Source organism: Microtus pennsylvanicus, chromosome 13, assembly GCF_037038515.1.
Source record: "Microtus pennsylvanicus isolate mMicPen1 chromosome 13, mMicPen1.hap1, whole genome shotgun sequence".
NCBI lineage: Eukaryota > Metazoa > Chordata > Mammalia > Rodentia > Cricetidae > Microtus > Microtus pennsylvanicus.
This window is the reverse complement of record NC_134591.1, coordinates 53,057,598-53,079,861: the sequence shown is the minus strand read 5'-3', so window position 1 is coordinate 53,079,861 and position 22,264 is coordinate 53,057,598. Positions and strand designations below refer to the sequence as shown.

The 22,264-nt window shown below is 37.5% G+C and overlaps 1 protein-coding gene across 4 annotated transcripts in view; it reads right to left on the bottom strand.

Annotated features, from left to right (window-relative positions):
- Foxj3 (forkhead box J3) overlaps nt 1–22,264 on the bottom strand; it is a 107,108-nt gene that overhangs the window by 22,349 nt on the left and 62,495 nt on the right. For all 4 annotated transcript variants that reach the window (XM_075947114.1, XM_075947118.1, XM_075947116.1 and 1 more), the window contains exon 5: nt 12,546–12,629. In XM_075947114.1, the coding sequence (XP_075803229.1) occupies nt 12,546–12,629 (84 nt within the window). The remainder of the gene's footprint in view (nt 1–12,545; nt 12,630–22,264) is intronic.

Sequence of the window (22,264 nt, the reverse complement as noted above, 5' to 3'; positions counted from 1 at the left end):
AAAATGAATAAAATAAAAACTAGGTAAATACCATTTGTGAAAGAAAATTAATCAGTGGCATTGGCTTTATATAAGAATGGAAAAGGAGGGGCTGGAGAGATGGCTCAGAGGGTTAAGAGTACAGGCTGCTCTTCCAGAGGTCCCGAGTTCAATTCCCAGCAACCACATGGTGGCTCACAACCATCTGTAATGAGAGCTGGTGCCTTCCTTGCCAGCAGTACATTGTATGCTTAAGAAATAAATAAAATCTTTAAAAAAAAAAAAAGAATGGAAAAGAAAGAGGAAAGAATTAGTAAACTAAAAGGTTTATCAATAGGAACAATCTAACCTGAACAAGAACTAGAGAAAACAGAGAGCTTCAGAAACTTGTATGACTCACAAAAGGTCTCATCAGAGAATTCCCTCAATATCAGAACCAATAACTGTCGTTTTTTATAAAGTAGGATGCAAAAATATTAAGAACCAGCAGTTTTTCTATTCAACAATGAATTTGCACATACTCATGAAACCAACCAAATTCATAAGAGCTCCCCACCAAAATCTAATATCCAAGCTCATCGAAGTGAAACACTTTTACATGGAAAATGACAAAGAACTTTAGAAAGAAACCAAAAGAAAACACTAAAATGGCAGAAAGGCCTTTCACATGTATTAAGTGAGAACACTTAAAATGGTCACACTACCTAAGGTAAATTATAAATTCAAGACAATACTCAAAATACAAGTGCATTCTTTACAGAACCAGGAAAACCAACCAACCTACACTCATATAGAAGGGAGATAAACAAAAACTACAAAACAAACAAAAAACAAAGCCAATTTTGAACAAAAAGAGCAAAGCTACAGGTATCACAACATCTGTTTTCATATATAACAACAGAGCCACAGTAACAAAACCAGCACAATACTAATATAAAAACAGACAGACATTTAGGTTAATGGACCAGACAACCCAGAAATAAATTCCCTCATTCTCAGTGTGCTGAATTTTTTCATCAGCTTGATACAAGCTTGGGTCACATGGGAAGAAGAAACCTCTGTTGATAAACTGTGCCCTATCAGACAGGCCTACAGGTGTGCCTGTGGGCATTTTTCTTGATTAATGATTGATGAGGGGGTCCAGCCCACTGTGGGCAGTGCCACCACTGGGCAAGTGGCCCCCGGGTGGTGTAGGAGTTCCTTCTGTATTTGTGTTGCTTTCATTGGCTGATTAAAGAAACTGCCTTGGCTTTTGATAGGCCAGAACTTAGATAGGCGTGGAAAAGAGAACAGGATGCTGGGAAGAAGGGCAGTCTGGCAGATGCCATGAAGCTCCAGCCTGAGACTGAAATTGGTTAGGATTTTTCCTGGTAAGCCACAACCTCGTGGTGTTAAACAGATTGGTAGAAATGGGTTAGATCAGGATGTAAGAGTTGGCCATGAAGAGGCTAGATATAATGGGCCAGGCAGTAATTTAATTAATACAATGTCTGTGTGGTTATTTTGGGTGTAAGCTAGCCGGGCAGGACAAAACAAAAGGACCCGCTCTCCTTACAACACCCAGGTACATAAAAAAAGCCATTTAAGCAAGCTACAGAAAACAAGCTAGCTAGCAGCATTCCTCTTTTGTTTCTACTTGAGTTCTTGCCTTGTTTCTTTCAATCATGGTCTGTAATGGGGAGTGTGAAACTAGTAAAACCTTTCCTCTACAAATTGCTTTTGGTCATGGTCTTTATCAAAATAATAGAATGCAAACTTGGACACATAGCTACCCGACTCTAATCAAAGGTACCAAGTACATACACCAGACCAAGTATAGCTTCTTAACAAAAGATGCCGGAGGAAACTGGATAATCATACGCACTGAAACTGAAGACCAACAAACATCAACTTAGAATGGGTCAAAGGCCTTAAAGTAAGACCTAAAACTGAAAACTCCAGAAGGAAATCATAGGGTAAATGTTTTAAGGCAGTGGCATAGCCAATGATTTTCTGGATAGAACTATAGAAGCACATTTCATTAAGAAATGAAATCACATCAAACTAAAAGACTTCTGTATATAGCAAGCAGAATATCAACGAGACATTCTATACAACAGAAGATGTCAGTTGTTTATCTGATAATGGCTAGCATCTAAAAAACTAGTCCAATTAAAAGGTGATAAATGTTCTAAAAATAAGCTAAAAAAAAAAATCTACGAAAAAGTCAGGCCTGGTGGGGCACAGCTTTAATCCCAATGTTCCCAACACTGGGTGGGGCAGATGGCAGGAGAATCTCTGTTAATTCAAGGTCATCCTGGTCTACATAGCAATCTCTAGAGTAGAGTCAAAAACAAAACGAAAAGAATACATAAAAACAAATGTTGAATATGATTAAAAATGAAAAATGTACATTAAATCTATAACCATCTTACTCCACTCAGAACAAAGAAAAATGCTGATAAGATGTGATAACAAAGAAATGCTCATACACTGTTAGCAGCAGTGTAACTAAAGTCATTACAGGAATCAGTATGAAGTTTCCTTAGAAATTAAAATTAGGGGCTGGAGCGTCGACTCAGTCATTAAGAGCACTTGTTGTCCTTCCAGAGGGCCAGGGTTTGGTTCCCAGTACCCACATGGTAGTTTACAACTGTGGTCTGTAAGTCTAAGTTCAAAGGGATCCAATGTCCTCTTCCAACCTCTGTGAGTACCAGGCACACATTTGGTGCAGACGTACATGCGGACAAAATACTCAGGCAGATAAAATAATAAAATAAATTCAGAACCACATCACTCAGCTTTCCTACTCTGTGATATGCAACAATGAAAGACAACACTCTCTATTCACCCATATATATCAGAACTATTCTTAGCTAAGAGATGTGGTGTAGGACAAGGGTCTGTATTCTGTCAATTATATTTTAAATAAACATTGATTGGCCAGTAGCCAGGCAGGAAGCACAGGCGGGACAACTAGACAGGTAGACAGAAACAGGAGAATTCTGGGAAGAGGAAAGCTTGGTCCACAGTCCTGATCCAGCCACAAAAGAAATAAGATGTGACTGCTTCGCTGAATAAAGTACCGAGCCACGTAGCTAGCACAGACAAGAATAATGGGCTAACATAAGTTATAAGAGTTAATAAGAAGCCTGAGCTAATGGGCCAATCAGTTTATAACTAGTGTAGACCTCTGTGTGATTTCTTTGGGACTTAACAATTGCAGGAACTGGGCAGGGCAGAAACTCAGACAACAGAGATGGCCATCAATAGTTGAAGATAAATGTAGTACGCATTAAGTGTGCATATGTACAAGTATGCATATATTAATACATACACAAAATGGAATATCTTTCAACCATGAAGAATGAGATCTTGCCATTTGCAGGAAATGAAATGAAGACATTTCATGAAATAAGGCAGAGAAGGAGAAGTATAATGTTTACATATTCTCATATGTGGAAACTAAAACAAACCCTTCCTTAAGTTGTTTTTGCAATCTCAAAGAGTGAAAAAATACTGAAGACTGAGTAGAAGCCTGTGGGAACCCACGTGTGACTCAGGTTTCCATCTGGAGTCATTTCTGACTTAAAGAAGTCACTTGAGTTCAAGCTTGCCTGCTCTACTTTTTCCTATAACCTTGAGGGCTATGAGAGACTTCTGATTTAGCCCTACGAGAAAAGAACACTCTTATCTAGTAGACAGTATACTGCTGATGACAAACCTAAGGAACATCAAATAGAAATTAAGGCTGCTTGTTGGAAAGGAGGCTGCTCACTAAAGGACAGGAATGGTTTTTTTTTTGGTTAGATACTGACTGACCGTCTGTGCTGTGCTTTGTTCTGCTTTTGTATATAAGCAAGTTCTGAAATAAACTCTGGGCTGTTTGGATGCTTTGGCATGACCAGACAGACTTCCTGATTCTATCCTGTCTTCTGCTTCTTCTGACTTTTCTTTGGCCTCAAGGGCTCCTACAAATGGTGCCCAACGTGGGGCCTTCTGGGGAAGGGTGTCTTCATAGGGACACCTCAGATTCCAAGAGCGCTCAGAGGTGTGGTTAAGTATATCCAGGGAGTATCAGCAGTTGTGCAGTGTAAATATAAAAAACTAAGCGTGCAGTGTAAATACAAAACAGAGGTTAGCTGTGTGGTATTAAAAAAGAAAAAACAAATAAAAAGTAGCTCGAGTTCGAGGCCAGCCTGGTCTACAAGAGCTAGTTCCAGAACAGGAACCAAAAAGCTACGGAGAAACCCTGTCTTGAAAAATAAAAGTAGCTCGAGTATAATTGTAAAACAAGAAGTAATTTGTATATAAGTGTAAAAAAAATATATGGTCCAAGAAAACAGCAAACGGCTGCTTATACATTTACTTATAGATACTTTAAAGGTTAAGGGTACTAAGGAAGGACAACAGCAATTGCTTTAGTTTTTGAAATGTGTAAAGGATGTGTGTCCCTGTTTCCCTGGAGAAGGGAGTATGAATCTAGAAATTCAAAAAGGTGTGTGTAAATGAATGAGCCTGTCTGTTTTTGTCTAGTGACCTTCTTTGTTATCCTGGAAGAGATGAGGCAGGCAGCCTCTGCCCCTAGCCTCTTGTACGTTTTTACTGGATCAATTCCAGGACTTTGGGTCACAAAAGACAAACTTCTTTAAAGAGAGGAATGGCAAGGGCCACCACCTTCCTTCTTTGTTCTCTGGCCCACAGGTGGATGGAGATACTACAAGGAGACGTGTGCATGTGTACGGGTTACAGAGAATTGACTCCTTGCAGTTGAAAAACTGTACGATTGTGAAACAGGAAATATTTGATTGTGGCAGGAGAAGTTAAAATTTTTTTTTCCTAGGGAATACTGGTAGTCAAGGACACTGTGCCCATCAGCACCGCTCCCCATATTTCTTTCCTAAGCCAAGTTCTTCTTCACTGTGACAACACTCAAGGTCTCTTCTGCTGGCCAGCAGTTTCTCATCTTAACCCTTCTCTGTCTTGATACTACTTGAAAAAAAGTTGAGTTATACCAACCTATGTACTTTGGAAAGTGTTGACTTTAAAGTAAAAGTTTGGGGAAAATTATCCTTTTGTTTTCACAGAAAAAAAATTATAGGTTTTAATCATTTAGATCCAATGGATTACAAATACTTATCTTTAAAGAAAATTGGGTATAAATTATTATTGATTAAGATAAAAAACCCTGCTAGTTTCAAGTTTCACATTAGTACAGGTTTTTATATGTTAATGCAAAATTAAATTATTCTTATTGTGATATATACATATATATTATGTATTTTGGCTCTTGTTTAAAATGTATCTATGCAATGTTCTGGATTGCTGTAAGAATTCACGAGGTGACAATGATTGAGATTTTCATTTTGTCTAAAGGGCAAGGGGGCAAATAAGAGACTAAAATGACAAAAAAATTCATCTATGTACAATGCTGAGTTTATAAGGAAACTATAAAAAATATTAAATATTTAACCATGTTACGCTAATTCTGATTAATTTTCTCCATTAATAAGGCTGGTGATTCTTCACTGAAGAATAGTTATGTTAATTATGTGATCATGTTCTTTAAAGGTGAAAGACTGAGGTTATATACAAGTTAATAATTAATTATCATAGTGCAACCCTCTGAGTTATAGAGTTCTATATGATTGGCCCCCTATAAAATAGCAAGGCTAAAGCTCTTAGCTATTCAGACTTCTATAGAGAAGTTCAAACGTGTTCTTAAAAACTTCAACATCACATCCATGGTCGGTAAATGAAAACTGCAATCTAACTGCTCCTATGATGGTTAGTCATAGGGCAAAATGCTTGTGTTATGAGTAAATATTAATTCTGAGGGTCAAAAAAAATAAAAAACTAAAAACAGGTTGGAAGGACTTAAAGGCATAAAAGCTTAAAGATTATATGGGTCTGAGAGGATGTTCTAAAAATATAAATAAAATTTAGAAAAAAAAATAATGGCCTAAGATGTATATAAAAGTTTACAAAATTTCTTTGCCTTTTCATAATAATATTATACTAGGATTTCAAAAGTTCAGAGTTTAACATTAATAGAGTTCTGACAAGCTAATAGAATAATCATTGCTAGGCTGGGCGGTGGTGGCGCACGCCTTTAATCCCAGCACTCGGGAGGCAGAGGCAGGCGGATCTCTGTGAGTTCGAGACCAGCCTGGGCTACAGAGCTAGTTCCAGGACAGGCTCCAAAGTCACAGAGAAACCCTGTCTCGAAAAACAAAAGAATAATCATTGCTTGCTGTTTGGGTCACAAGCTCAAGATTTTAAATTTCTTTTGGTTGTCTTCTGAATATAGGCTTATATGCTGTTTAATCCAAATCATAATTTTTTTTATTTTATTTATTTTTTTTATTGAGAAAAGGAAGAAAAAAAAACAAGTTTCCACCTCCTCCCAGCCTCCCATTTCTCACCCCTCCTCCTACCCTTCTCCTCCCCCTCCCCCCCTTCTCCCCCTCCCTCTCCAGTCCAAAGAGCAGTCAGGGTTCCCTGCCCTGTGGTAAGTCCTAGGTCCTCCCCCCTCTGTCCATATCTAGGAAGGTGAACATCCAAACTGGCTAGGCTCCCACAAAGCCAGCACATTGCGTAGGATCAAAACCCCGTGCCATTGTCCTTGGCTTCTCATCAGCCCTCATTGTTCGCTATGTTCAGAGAGTCCAGTTTTAACCCATACTTTTTCAGTCACAGTCCAGCTGGCCTTGGTGAGCTCCCAGTAGATCAGCTCCACTGTCTCAGTGGGTGGCACTGGACTGAGCTCCCAAGGTCCCAATGAGGAGCAGAAGGAGGGAGAACATGAGCAAAGAAGTCGGGACCACGAGGGGTGCACCCAAATCATAATTTTTGTTAGGACTCAGGATATGAGTCTACTCTTGTTTTTACAGATACCTATTACCTCCTTTTTCTACAATATGGATTTCAGTGTGGACTAATAATGCTAATATATCTAAAACTTTATGTCCTTTTATAAAATGGAGATGCATACAAACTTCAAAAAATTTAAAAAATTATATACCTTAAATCTACTTCTCACAAGTCAAAATGATTACGGTATTTTTTCTCTCTCCTGGTCTTGGGACTCTTCCCCTTCCTTAATTATTAAAAATATGAGTACGCAAGTTTCAAATAAGTCCATATATTTAACTTCTGTTCCCAGTTTGTATCTGTTTCACCAGGTTTCCACTTGGCTGACAAACACAACCAATCATCTCATACACTATCAACTCATGATTCATGTAGACAATGGAAATATCACTGTAAACAACACTAGTCAATACAATTAAAAAAAAACCTAGTTGGTATGGCTGAAAAGAATAAAGACAAAGGGACAGGAAAAAATATAAAGAAATAATGACTAACACTTCCAAAGTGAGCAAAAGACAAATCTGAAAATTTAAGCAACTCAGTAAACCATAAGAACAGACAAAAGTGGAAAAAAAAATCATAGTTAGATATATCTATCTGATTCTGGAAAATAAACACAGAAAACATCTAAAGAAAAATAATAAATTACATATGGAGGAACTATTAATAAGAAAATGACAGAGTTTCTCATCAGAAACAACAGAGAATCACAGTGGAAAAAAAAATCTCAATACTCTTAGCAAATCAAAGTAAGCCAATCTATAATGTAAGTATTCAAGAAAGTAACACATTGGTGATGATGTGATTTGATGTAGTGAATCCCAGTGCTTAAGAGGCTGATGCAAGGACTCCAGAGTCAAGGCTACAAAGCAAGACTCTATCTCAGCACATCCACACAATAAGAGCACACTACACTACTCGTGTGATAAAAATACGGCTATTCCTTTCAGAGATGGGGGAGGGGAGTGGATTTATTGGTAAAAAGACATACCTAAAAGTTCTTTTGGCCAAAAGTAAACTATAACATACAGAATACTTGGGCCTTTGATGTATACATTAAAGCACCAGAGGACTGGCCTTTCACTCAATGCAGTAATTCATTAAAGCACCAGAAACAGAAGATGATACAGAAGAGTAATATTTTCTTCTTAAGTTTTAAAAGTCACGTATACATGTATTCAAGGCTAAAATCATAGGTCTTTTCAAGAATTGTCACCGTATACAGATAATATTTTACAATAAGGAAGATTCAAGGTGAGGAAAGTAGCAAAGACGCCCACATGGAAAAAGCACAATACTAACTCTAAGTAGACTGTGAATGTGAAATTATATATTTACATAAATAAAATATATATAACCAGATAGTTTAAAAGTCAACAAGTAAATTAGCACAGAATACTAAAATATATCTAAACTAAAATAGTAATTCAAACACAATCATACTATAGATTTATACTAACCAAACAAATTAAATGTTAAAAAAATGCTTCAGTAAAAAAGCAGCAAATGTCAAATAGAAACAAGAGAGCAAGACTCAGTGTGGCTTACAAGTACAACTTCCAACATAGACAGAGGAAAGAAAAATAATTGGAAGGAAAGGAAAACGATCAGTGTTTGTAGATTATGTAATTATTTAGAGAGCATTCCAGGTCATTTAAAATGATAATTACAACTATCAAGATCGTAGGATAGAAGGCAGGCAGGCAGGAAGGGAAGGAGGGAGGGAGGGAGAGAAGGAAGGAGGGAAGGAGAGAGGGAAGACAGGAAAGAGGGAGGAGAATAATGGGAAAAATCAAATTTATATGCTTGCAAAGCAACTGGAGAATGTTTAAAACTCAATTTATAATAGCATTATGAAACAAAATATTCAGGATTAAGTCTAACTAGAAATATGCAAGTCCTTTATGCTGAAAACTAAAATCCATCCAAAGGTTGGAATAAATATCAAGATACACTTTTTCCCAAGATTAGTGGCAGCCTGAGAAGAAAAATTTATGGAAATAATGAGAAAGTTTCATTTAACATTTCATAAGCAGTGAGGTACCAAAACATTCAAGTTATAAAACTTTATGCATTGAATTGTACACAAACTAACCCTCTTGATAGTGTTATATTTAAAAAAAAAAATCCTATGCAGTTGTTAAAATGAGTCTCATGTATATGAAACCTTCCCCTACGTAAAGGATCTGTTTTAAAACCCTCAGAGTCAGGCAGTGTTGGTCCACACCTTTAATCCCAAAGCTCAAGATATCTGTGAGTTCGAGGTAAGCTTGGTCTATAGAGCGAGTTCTAGGACAGGCTCCAAAGCTACACAGAAAAACCATGTCAAAAACCATGCCTCAAAAAAACCAAAAGAAAGAAAAAAAGGGAAAAAAAAACTTTTATCTTTCTTTTAAACACATCTTTACTCTTTCTCTGACTCAACTGAGAAACTGTGTCACAAATAATTGCATGACCATCTTATAAACAGTCAAATATAGACTATCTTCTAGAAGAACATCTTCTTGGGCCAGCAGGATGGCTCATCAGGTAAAAAGCACTTACCTGCACAAACCTGATTACCTGACTTAATCCCCAGACTCTGCAGTAGGACAGAACAAATCCCAAAATTTGTCCTCTAACCTACATACACATACCACAGCACATATGTGCCTGTTCCTATACTTGTGTGCCTCACCCCCATACATACATGCAAAATAATGAATAAAATTAAGTGATTTTAAAATTATTATCCCTTTTCTAATTATCTGTCCACCTTCCATTTCTTGTCTTAATTCAATGTAAATGATTCCTAACTGTACACAACTTAGTTTTTTCTTCACCATAAAGAACTAAGTATTTCAATTTCATTGTTTCGTCCCAAAAAGGATAATTACAGACTATTTTTTAAATAATTTACTTATTATTATTATTATTATTTTATGCACACTGGTGCTTTGTCTGCAGGTATGTTCCAGGGCATCAGACCCCTGGAACTGGAGTTACAGACAGCTGTGAGCTGCCATGTGGGTGTTGGGAATTGAACCAGGGTCCTATGGAAGAACAGCCAGTGTTCTTAACAGCTGGGCCATCTCCCTAGCCACCCCCTTTAAAACTCCACACTGGTGCTCGAGGGACACCACTACCATACTCTGTTCATTTCCCTGCAGCGGCTACCACCCCCCAACACACACACACAGATATATCTGTACAATGGGTTACGAAAACCCAGGCAACCTGTCTGCAGCTTCCACCTTCACCTTCTGCTGTCAGTCCTACGACTCCTTCCTCCTGCACCATGTCAAGTACACCTCTACTTCAGAAGCACCACATTTACATGTGGGACTGCAGAAGGAATTCTATCTAAACCTAATCACAGTTGACAACTGACTTAAAATGTACACATAAACAAAATAAGATGCCCCCAAAGGCTAAATAAAAAATGACAGATTGCAACTTCATACTGTAAACTGCTCGGTTCCTAATTTTACTATTCCGTGATAAGGTAAATTAACTAAATTCACAAATGTTACTAAAACATACATGATCTAAGGTGTTTCCTTAAATAAAATCCAATGGTCACTTAAAATGTAGAATTAGAATAAAAGCAATATATACTGCAAAACCCTCTGATGAAAAATAGTACATACTAGACAACCAGCCCCTAAGATTTTTCCACATTAAAAATAGTCACATTGGTTTATCAGGGCAGGAAGTTATCCTGAGCTTAAAGAACATTCTCTTTCAGAATATTTATTAAGCATGTGTCTATCTGATCATATGAATCCTGCTCTCAACTCATCTCCTCACATAGGTTCCTCTCCCACATTGCCAACTAACAGACAACTCAGCCAAAATAAAGCAAGCATCCACAGTATTTAGAAAATGTGGTCCATATGGATGTCTTGTTTTTGAGAATTTTCCACTTTAACTTAAAAGCAAAAATTAAAAAACACATAGTAAAAACTGAATTTACCAAGTGCCATGTCTAAATTTCACATTCATAAGGACCTGCTTCTCCACCATGAATCCTCTATTTCTTTAGACCCTGATTATACAACTGTCAAAGGTCTGTAGGGAAGTCTGGACCTCTCAAAAGTAAACAAGGTTTCTCTAAGAATTACAGAGTAAAAAAAAAAAAAAGATTGATATCCAAAAAGTATGTAAAGCTGCCAACCCTATAGACAAATCCAACTTCCAAAAATAAAGTCAAACTCCAGTAATTTCCTAAGAGTTAAATAACAGAAAAAACAAAACAAAACAACCACAATTTCTCAGCCCCTCACCTTATCCATCCAAACTGCTTGATAATATCATGGGCTAAGCACTGTGAACACGTTTTTCCTTCCTTCAAATTTCTGCCAACAGATGCTGTATTAAACAACAGATGTTTTGTATTTAACATATCCGGGTATTAAACCTATCTTCTTAAACTCTGGTTCATTTAAAAAGCAAATAACGGAGGTCCCAAATTCTCATTTAATATTATTAAATTTATGCCTGGTTCCAATGAGGCTGCCTACCTAAGCTTTTCTGTGGTCATGCCTCATGTAGCCCTGATTCAAACCTAATCTGACACCCTGATTCTCTTTTTAAGACAGAGTCTCACTATATATAGTCTTGGTCCTTATCTTCAAGACTTAGAAATTATATTCCTTTACCAGCAATAGGCAGTCACATGTCAAATTTATTTCACCACACATTCCATGTTTTCTGCCTGATCTACTACAAACATCTACTATCTACTACAGGCTCTGTGACACATTAACGTTAAGAGACGGGGACCCTTAGCGGGGTGTGGTAGCGCGCGCCTTTAATCCCAGCACTAGGGAGGCAGAGGCAGGCGGATCTTTGTGAGTTCAAGGCCAGCCTGGTCTACAAGAGCTAGTTCCAGGACAGGCTCCAAAAGCTACAGAGAAACCCTGTCTCGAAAAACCAAAATTACAAAAAAAGAAAAAAAAGTGGACACTTAGGCTATGTGCACACTAACGTTAGAGATGTGGACACTTCTTTTCTTTGTCTTTATGGGGAGATCAGTCCCGTGAAGGAAAAAAGAATCTAAGAAAAAAAAATTACTATAAACTATGTGTGGTTTCATAAAAGAACTTTAGCAAAGGCTTTACTAAGCAGTAAACACCTGAAACAAGTCAAACAGCAAGAGGATGAGTATGGATATTTAGCTGAAATGTTGCAACTGTAGAAAGGGTGAGGAAAACTGAGAGGCAGTCAACATATGGTAGCAACTGAAGTGTTGACTATCCGTATTAAAATGCACAACTGAAATATTAACCAAAGGTCTTTTCTTTCATTCTTGGAAATTAGCTTTCACCACGGAGTCATACCAACACAGGCACACAGATTGTATACAAGTGATTCTTATATGGATCAAAGTAGGAAAAACACCTGTGAAATGGTTGTTATTTAAAATCAACCCTCAGTGCTGGAGGTGCAGAGCAAAGAAAGATACCAGGCGGAAGCTCAGCTGGCCAGGGTGTGAGTCTCACACAGCAGGTGTGCCCTAATACAACAAAACCTTCAAGCAATCCCTAAACTACCTCCTTTGCTCAAAGGGTGAAGATCAAACAAAATGGTTCTGAAAAATGCTCTGAAACTACATAACAGTATCAAACAAAAATCTTACTTTGCTTATCATTACAGCCACTCTACTGGAAAAGAACTGTTAGTCTACATTTCTGGTATGCTCAACACTCACGAATCATGATAATGAGCTTTACCCGTTCTACAGATCGTGCCCTCTTCTTTGACCGAGTAGGCAGCGTATCTTCCTTCGGATTGGTGTCTATGGCCCAGTAAGACCCCTAAAGATAAAGGAATAAATGACATTAATTGTGTATTACAGCAAACCATAAAACACTTAAAGAAATATTTATAATCTTCTCCAAAACAAAACATTTTGCAAATATGACAAAAGACAAAAACATGGGAAGCTGCTCATTTGCACTGGTTGTCCCCACAGCTGAGCCCCAGGCCCCCCACTGCTAGCTAGCTACACCTCCAGCCCGTTTTGGAAGCTTTTAATCTTGAAATAGGATCTCAGTGAGTTGCCCAAGTGAGTCTCATCCTTGTGGTCCTCCTGCTTCAGCTTCGTGTTCAGTAGCGATTACAGGTATGTACAACCCCACCCAGAAAAATTCTAATTTTAAATCAAGAAAAGGGAAGCTCATGGCTAAATTTATGAGAGAAGAGACCACAGTTACAGAGCTCAGTTCAAGGGTTCTTGCCACAGCTGAATCAAGAAGAAAGCAACAGCCAAATGTTTTTAGTATGTGACTCATTCTTACTTTATTTTAAAAACTGTGTGTATGGGGATGGGGTGCTTTGAGTGTGTGGTTGTGCATTCCTAAGCACACATATTGTAGCCAGAGCACCGTATCAGGTGTCTCCTTTATCATGTTTTACCTTACTGCAATGAGACAGGCCTCTCACTGACCTAAAAGCTCACTGGTTCACAAGTGGAGGCAGGGGCAGGCTGGAGGCTGTGAGCATCCCTCAATGGTGGGATTACAAGAACATGCAACCATACCTAGCTTTTTATGTGATGGCTGGAATTTAAACTCAGGCCCTCATCCTTGCAGATCAAACACTATCACCTCCTAGCTATATCCCAAGTTCCTGTAACTGATTCTTAGTAATGGTTATATTATATAGAGATTTACACCTAAAAGTATTTTGTAGTTAAGGATACTCTAGTTTCTATAGCCTGAGACCCACAAATCTAAATGTTAAGAAGAAAATTTATAAATACAACTACTTGATTTTATCTACGTAAGAGCACCCTCAAGCCCGTGCATAAATCTTTAATTGCTTATTCTGTCATAATTTGTTTTCACTATATTCCTTGATAGTTTTCCTATTATTCATTTACAAATACGTATTGAGCACCCACCATGTTTCATACATTCAAGAAAACTAAACAAATCATGTAATCTGTACATTATATAGATGAGGAGACCAAAACTCAGAAAAACAACATTGCTGAGCTTTGATCCTTAGTTCCTCATGTGTGCATACACAGCCATCTGGAAGAAGAGAAGGAATAAGAAGGGGAAAGGGTGAGACGATGTGTTTCAGAAATGGGAATACAATGTGTATCCCAGTGTGCTGGCTAGTCAACATAACACAAACTAGTGTCATCTGAGCAGAAGAAACTTTGACTCAGAAACTGTAGGCAGGTCTGTAAGAACATTTTCTTAATTAGCAACTGATATGGGGGAGCTCAGCCCATTGTGGGTGGTATCATCCTGGGCTGGTGGTCCTGGGTTCCATAAGAAAGCAGGCTGAGCAAGCTGTGAGGAGCAAGCCAGTACCCTCCATGACCTCTATGTAAACTCTTGCCTCCAGATTCCTGCCCTAAATACTTTCAACAATGAACTGCTTTATGGAAGTAGGAGTGAAATAACCTCCCCAAGTTGCGTTTGGTCAGTGTTTCATCAAGGCAATAGAAGCCTTACATAATATGCCAGATTGACACATGATTAGCTGAAGTAATTTACTCAGACTCAGTCTTGCTTTCAGTATTTCATTTATCCACCCCAGCTGCTTGTTCAACAGCACTGAACAACAAACGAGACACAGTGCTCCTCTCAAGCTCACACTTTAGCCAGACATGATTACTGTACATAGGGCATGTTGGTGTGTGTGCCCTCAGTGCATCATCAGAGGACAACTCTACGGAATTAGTTCTCTCCTTCCACCTTTATGTGTGCACCAGGTATGGAGCTAAGGTTTGAAGGGTAAGTACTTTATCTGCTGTGCTGTCCTGATGCCTCCCTCCTCCCCGTATGTGTGTGCCACTATGTCTGATTTACAAGCTGTTAGGAGCAAACTCAGGACTTTGTGCACATAAGGCAAGCAATCTACCAAATGAACTCTATCTGCAGCCCAAATCAGTTCTGTAGACACAATGTTTCATGCCTCTGCATCCTAACCTCAACAGTAGTTGCACTATCTACAATATGCATTCTACCACTAACCAACCCATGTTCCACCTTCAAACTTACTCTAAATATTAACCAAGGAAATCATGTTCTTCCTGACATACCCGTGAATTTACCATTCCCTCTCTTTTTAACAGTCCTGCACTTTTTACCTGTTTAGATCACCGACTGCACTTCACATTATTACTATAGTTTCCTCTGGACTAAGGCTCTGGACTCCTTAAGGACAAGAGTTACTTTACTCATTTCTGTATGATTACAGTGCCAGGTACAACAGAAGACACAAAGTCAAGTACTCAAAGTCAATCTCTACTGAAATAAAAAGGAAAAAAAAAACCACTGTTCAACAACCTAGATAAAAAATGTCAGTGTAGAGGGGTATGATAGCAGGTCCAGGTGCTAATATATTCAGACACCTGAGCTTCACACTGGTCTCATCCTAAAGCAACTGCCAGCATATGCCTCTATGCTATCCTTTCAAGTGGCCACTGCTTTGCAATTAATGAGTCTACTGGATCTGATATAAATGTGACCAGAACCATGTAAAACATAGATGTTCTAGAAAGCATGAACCAGTACCTAACTGGAAGCTTATAATGATTAAAAGAATGGCATCCTAGTCTTAAAAAAAAAGTAATGAATTAACATAGTAGTTTCTATATCCTAAATCTCACAAATCCAAGTCTTAAGCATAACAATTTACATGAGTTTATGAGTAGTGTTTAGCTAGCATTTCAAAATCTAAGAAGGAAAAATTTACTGAGATATATAAACCAAAAATTACAAAACTGTGTTCATGGAAATGATAAATGCCAGTGTTTAGTTTTTAGATTACTGTGTATACATGTATTAATCTGGGGAAATCACTCAATGTCCAAACTGTAGATTTATACATCAAAATACAAATACAAAAGCAGGGATAATGAGAAGGCCCAGTGCTCAAGAGCATTTGTTGTTCTTGCAGAGTACCCAAGCTCAGCATCCACATGGTGGCTAATAACCATTTGCAACTCCATTTCCAGAGGATCTGATACTCTCCTCTTCTGGCTTGCATAGGCACTGCACACACATGGTGCACATTCATACATGCAGGTAAAACACCCATATACACAAAATAAAAATAAACAAATATACTAAAAATGTTCTTGTACATAAAATACTACATGGAGATCAACAATAGGGCAAAATCTGTTATAAGTACTTTTCCATGCTGGGACATCTCACCACCCCGGTTTTATTTTTAAAATCAACTTCCCTGAAGATTTAAAACAAAAACCAAAATGCACCCATTAAGCAAATAATTCAAAAAGTCGTGATGATATGCACACCATGTAACCAGCATCCAAATCAAAGCCAAAGAACATCCATCACCCTCAACAGTTTCTGTGTAGTACAGTAAGTTACCTTCCTTTGCCTACCATCTCCATCACATAAACCAGAAGTCTGCTTCCTATCATTATACTCTAGCTTTGCCTTTTCTAGAATTTTGTGTAAGTGGACTCAAACTGTTAAAATACTTCCCACGCAGCTGGGCGGTGGTGGCGCACGCCTTTATTCCCAGCACTCAGGAGGCTTATGCAGGCAGATCTCTGTGAGTTCGAGGCCAGCCTGATCTACAAGAGTTAGTTCCAGGACAGGCTCCAAAGGTATAGAGAAAGCCTGTCTCAAAAAACTTCCCACTCTTCTCAGTAATGTATGAAAATCTACTGCTCCATTCATGAAACATGTGCTTTTCTGTTCAAGCTATCCAAGCAGTGTATAGTTATGTCTCCTTGGTTCTAGTCTCATGATGAATGGTAATATGTCTCTTTCTTGTCAGTTTCTTGATTTGTGTTATAATTTTTCATACATTCTAAATAACAAATCCTTTGTCAGATGTATGTACTGTTTCAGTCAATGCAGCACAGTGATACTGTATAAGGATCAAAAAGGGTTTACTTCAATAAAGTCTAGTTTATCAAATGTCAAAACAAAGTAGCAGTCTTTTCCAAAATGAGAATTATTTTCTGCAATGTCTTCTTCTAAAAGTTTTATACTCTCAACTTCTATACTTAGGTCTCTATTTATTTCATTTGATTTTCAAGTGAAAATCAGTAAGTAAGGATCAGTATATTTTCCACCATGAAATACTGGACATTCTTGAGAGACTGTTATCCTAACAATTGAATACATTACTACCTATGTCAAAAAGTAAGCCAACTATATACATGAATCTGATTTTGCAATCTATCTGTTGAATTCCTCTCAACTGCTTCAATGACACTGGTTTTTGTAGTTGCATAAGATTTTGAAAACAAGCAATGTATAGCTAAAACTTTGGGAGTTTTTTTTTTTCAGGTCTTCTGTCCATAAAAACATGTGAGAGCCAGCTTGTCAATTTCTACAACTCTGACGTGACTTAAAAAACAAAAGTATTACATAAGCACACATCATCAACAGCAGTACGTCCTCTTCTCTGCAAACATGCTGCTTCCTTTCCATTTGTGTAGGCTTCCTCTATTTCTCCTGGTGATGTTTTCAGTAAGCAGATCTGCACCTATTTGCTAATACAGTTCATAATTGTGGATGCTACTGTTAGATGGAACGCGTTAAATTTTCCACTGCCTTGCTAGTACATAGAGATTACACAACCCTGAATCCTGCATTCTATGACTGTGCTGAACTCATGTTCTAGTTGCTTTCACGGTCTTTCAGATTTTCTACAACAACAATTTGTGCAGAGTTTAACTTATTCTTTCTAAATTTAAATCTTCTTAATTTTCTTTCCTAACACTATCAACTATTGAATGAAAACAGGTGGCTTCAAGAATCCTCCCCTATTTTTAATCTCAGAAGGAAGTTACTTAACATCTTGTTTAAACACAATGTATAATTTTCATACATGTTTTTAATTAAAAAATCCCTAGTTTTTAGAATATTAAATGTTAAGATTCTTCAGTTTTCTCTTTCTTGTACAGTGAACCATATTAACTGAGTCTAATTTTAACCTTTACTATATCAGTGAGACAAATCCCACTTGATCACAATTTCCTCCTTTCTTCACAACAAAAATCTGAACTGGCAAACTTCTGGTTAAGGTTTTGGGGTCTGTGTTCATAAATATTGGTCTACAGTTTCTCCTCATCTCCTTTGCCCAACCGTAACTCTTATAGTAATGCTGACCTCATTTCCAGTAAGCTGGAAACTGCTTTGAGTGGGGGGGGGGGGAGAGAGAGAATTTTTATACACACATATATAAAAAATGCATAGGGTCAGTATTGCTTTTTTGTAGTTTCCATTCTAATCTCACTGCTTTTTCTTGACTCATTTCTTCTTAATTACTATTATAGATCCAGGTTCACCTTGGTTCAGACTTGCCATGAGCTTTCAATCCTCCTGCCTCTGCTCCTAAGCATCTGGAATCACAGGCCTGCACTACAGGGCCTGACTCAGATTACCACTCTTTGTTCTTTTCCCTTTTTCTGGGGGAGGTGCATACACTGCATTCCTGAAGAGGTCAGAGGGCTGACCTGTGGGAGTCAGTTATCTCCTTCCATCATGTGAGTTAGAACTCAGGTTGCAAGACTTGGTGGCAAACACCTGTTAAGATATCTTGTCAGCCCCATTCTGTTCCTTTCTTCTTACTGTGGACTCAATTCATCCTGTGTTTTTAACACATGAGCAGGTCAAAAGTTTCAGACACTTCTTACCTTTCCTCATAAAGCATTTAAAGCTATAGTTTCTTTCAAAATAACTACCTTGGATAAGCCCCCAAATTGTCAGTTTTATTATCACTAAGTTCAAAATATTCCTGACGTTGACAAAGTGCTGTTGAGATCCGTAGCTGCTTTTCTGTCTCATTATTCAATTATGTGCTCAGAAATCTACTGAATTCACTAGCAGTAACTGTGGGTTTGTGTACTTCTTTAATTTCTGAAGGATTTTGACTTTATAGCTTTTCCTTTTGAAGCACTGATTTTGGACACAATTCTAATTTTCAGGCATTCCTGATATAAAAATTTATGAAATCTTACTCTTCTGCTTTCTCCAATGTGCCGGTCAATGCATTTTTCACTTATTTACTTTTCAGCTCTACACTGTACTCGGAGATTTCTGTCCTGTCCAGTTCTGCAGCTGTTCAATCCCAACAAAACACACAGAGGCTTATACTAATTATAAACTGTTTGGCCTATTAGCGCAGGCTTATTATTAACTAGCTCTCACAACTTAAATTAACCTATAATTCTTGTCTATGTTTAGCCATGTTGCTTGGTGCCTTTTCTCAGTGTAGCATTTTCATCTTGTTTTGTCAGCAACTGGGTGGCTACTAACTCTTTTCCTTTCCTCTTCCCAGAATTCTCTTAGTCTGGTTGCCCCATCTATACTTCCTGCCTGGCCAGTGGCCAATTAGCATTTTATTAAAACAATACAAACAACCGATCTTCACAGGGTACAAAAGCATTATCCCACACTACACTTGCTATTTGTTTTCGTCACCTATTCTCTAAGCTATAGAAAACTTTTATATGCTCATAATTACTTGAATGTATTTTATCTTAACTACTAAATGGGGACACAGCCTTTCTCGAACTGAAAGCAGGGCCTCATACGTGTGCTGTACCAACAGTGAAAATACGTATCAGTACATACAGTTGTTCTGAAATGTATGTCTAAGTAAGGTCACCTGCTCCTTCTACTTGAGTTAGTGGTAGCTGAGGTAATTTCAAATTTTTACTTCATTCATAACAATATTGTTTCTCATCTTTTTAGGCAAGTTCACAAGGAGATTTTTCTGAGTGATATACTGAGTTGATTTCTAACAAACATACTTTAGTATTCAGATGGTCATGTATTAATCCATAATGTTTATTCAAATCCCTGATATGGTTAGACTATGAACAATTATAACAACTCTACTTCCAAATGTATCTAGAAAACTAGTATTACAGTTTACCATAAACTTTTATATATAGTTATAAAATTTTAAATAAATGTTATTTCATAAACATTTTTTGCAAAATAATAGAGGACAACAAAAAACAACCTTGAAATATTTTGTATGACCTATTTAGATTAATAAAATTCATAAATACAGAAAGCAAATGGTTACCAGGAGCTTAAAATGGGAGAAATGAGAAGAAAACATTAATGGAAACTGTGTTCCTTTCTAAGAGATAAAATGGAAATGTCCTAGAGTTCAGTAGTAGGGGCTAAAGAACAGCTTTAGAAATATGATGAAACTACCAGGTTATGGTATATAAATCCTTATCTAAATAAAAATGTATATTTGTAAGGGAGTATGGTAGTTTGAATGAGAACAGCCCCCATAGGCTCATGTTTGGGAAGGATTACAAAGTGTACACTCGTGGGTAAAGATGTGGCCTTGCTGGACTGTGTCACTAGGGGTGGGCTTTGAGGATGTAAAACTCTCAGGCTACTGCTCCAGTACCATGCCTCTCTGCTTCCAGCCATGATGACATGAACTAACCCTCTAAAACTGTAAGCAAGCTCCAGTTAAATGCTTTCTTTTATAAGAGTTCTCTTAAACATGGTCTTCACAGAAAAAGAACAATAACTAAGACATGGGGAAAAAAGAATCAGAGACCTCTAATCTAATACTGATTATGCATGATATAGCCAAGTCACTGCCAGAAAACAAAAATATTGTCTGGAAAGAATTCCTGTCTCCTGATTTCTAGCTAAGTCCCAGCTTTCCTTTAGGATATGCAAGCCACTAAGGTTCTTCCCAAGAGTTTTATTCTAGTTTATATGCATGTGTAGATGTATGTCTGTATGTGTGTGCACCATGTGCATGCAGGCTCACAGAGACCAGAAGAGGGTGTCAGAAACCCTAGGATTAGAATTACAATGGTAGTGAGGTATCCAATGTGGGTAATGAGACATAAAATTCAATGACGAGAGTTTCTGCCACACATACTAAATGCCTTGGCCCAGCATCACACACAAACACACAAAAATCAATTTAAAAACTAAGAACATTGCACAAAGATATAGGAACAATTCAAAAAGACAATTAAAAGCACCACCCACAAGTATTAATTTGAAATAAATCATGAACATAAATGTAAAGCATCAAACTTTTAGAAGAAACAGAAAAAACATTATTTACTAGTTGACTGCCTAAACAGCACACAATACTCACTAAACAGTAAACTAAAAATAAATTTTATTTCACTAGTAGCATTTAACACGACTACTCTTTTTACTTTTTGATTTATTTATTATGTATACAACATTCTGCCTCCTTGTATGCCCACACGCCAGAGGAGGGCACCAGATCTCATTACAGATGGTTGTGAGCCACCATGTGGTTGCTGGGAATTGAACTCAGGATCTCTGGAAGAGCAGCCAGTGCCCTTAACCACTGAGCCATCTTTCCAGCCCATGACTACTCTTTTTACAGCATAATTATAAAAATTAAAAAGGCAAACCTCAGTCTGAGAAAATATTTTCATAACATACATCAAAGACTTCCATGAATAGGACACACTCACTCAGTAATGACATCAACATTTTTTTAAAGACTTGAAAGGAACCTTCAGGAAAGATGCTTTTTAAAAAAATCAAGGTGATTAGGACTGGGCAAATCAAAACTGTTGGAAAGCAGCCACCTCTATTAGATCGCATGTACACTCATATGCTTGACAACTCCATTTTTACAAGCTTCCTGACATGGAAAAAATCCTATGAAGAACTCAAAGACCACCATATCTAAAGGCAGGTTTGACCAGATTTCACCTGGAATCAAGGCTAGAATGCAAAGAGCTCTGTGTTCTGTAAGTAATACACAAATGCAGGCGTCATGTCATATCAACAGAACTTATACGGTAAATACTCGTATATATCATGCACCCTCCACCAATATAAAGAACAAAATGCCTTACTCTCTGTAGCCACAAAGTTCAGAAACTAGAATTCCACAACTTTCACTAACTACATTTTCCAAAGTCAATCTACTACAAACTTCAAGACATACTAAAATGATCGTTAACTTCAAAGAAAGAAAAAAAAAAACCCTGTAACACGCAAATAAAATCTCCACAGCATTCAGCAGAAAAAGACCAAATAGTTAATCTATGAACACCAGAAAAATGAGAATTTCTTTTCAAAAATGAAACAGCCAAATATAACAACTCATGCTTCTAATTCTAGCACCTGGGAGAGATTGAGGCAGGAGGATAGCTATGAGTTCTGTGATAGCTCTGAGTTGTGGGCCAGTTTGAACAGTAAGCTCCTGCAAGAAAAGAAAAGAAAAGAAAAGAAAGGAAAGGAAAGGAAAGGAAAGGAAAGGAAAGGAAAGGAAAGGAAAGGAAAGGAAAGGAAAGGAAAGGAAAGGAAAGGAAAGGAAAGGAAAGGAAAGGAAAGGAAAGGAAAGGAAGGAAAGGAAAGGAAAGGAAAGGAAAGGAAAGGAAAGGAAAGGAAAGGAAAGGAAAGGAAAGGAAAGGAAAGGAAAGGAAAGGAAAGGAAAGGAAAGGAAAGGAAAGGAAAGGAAAGGA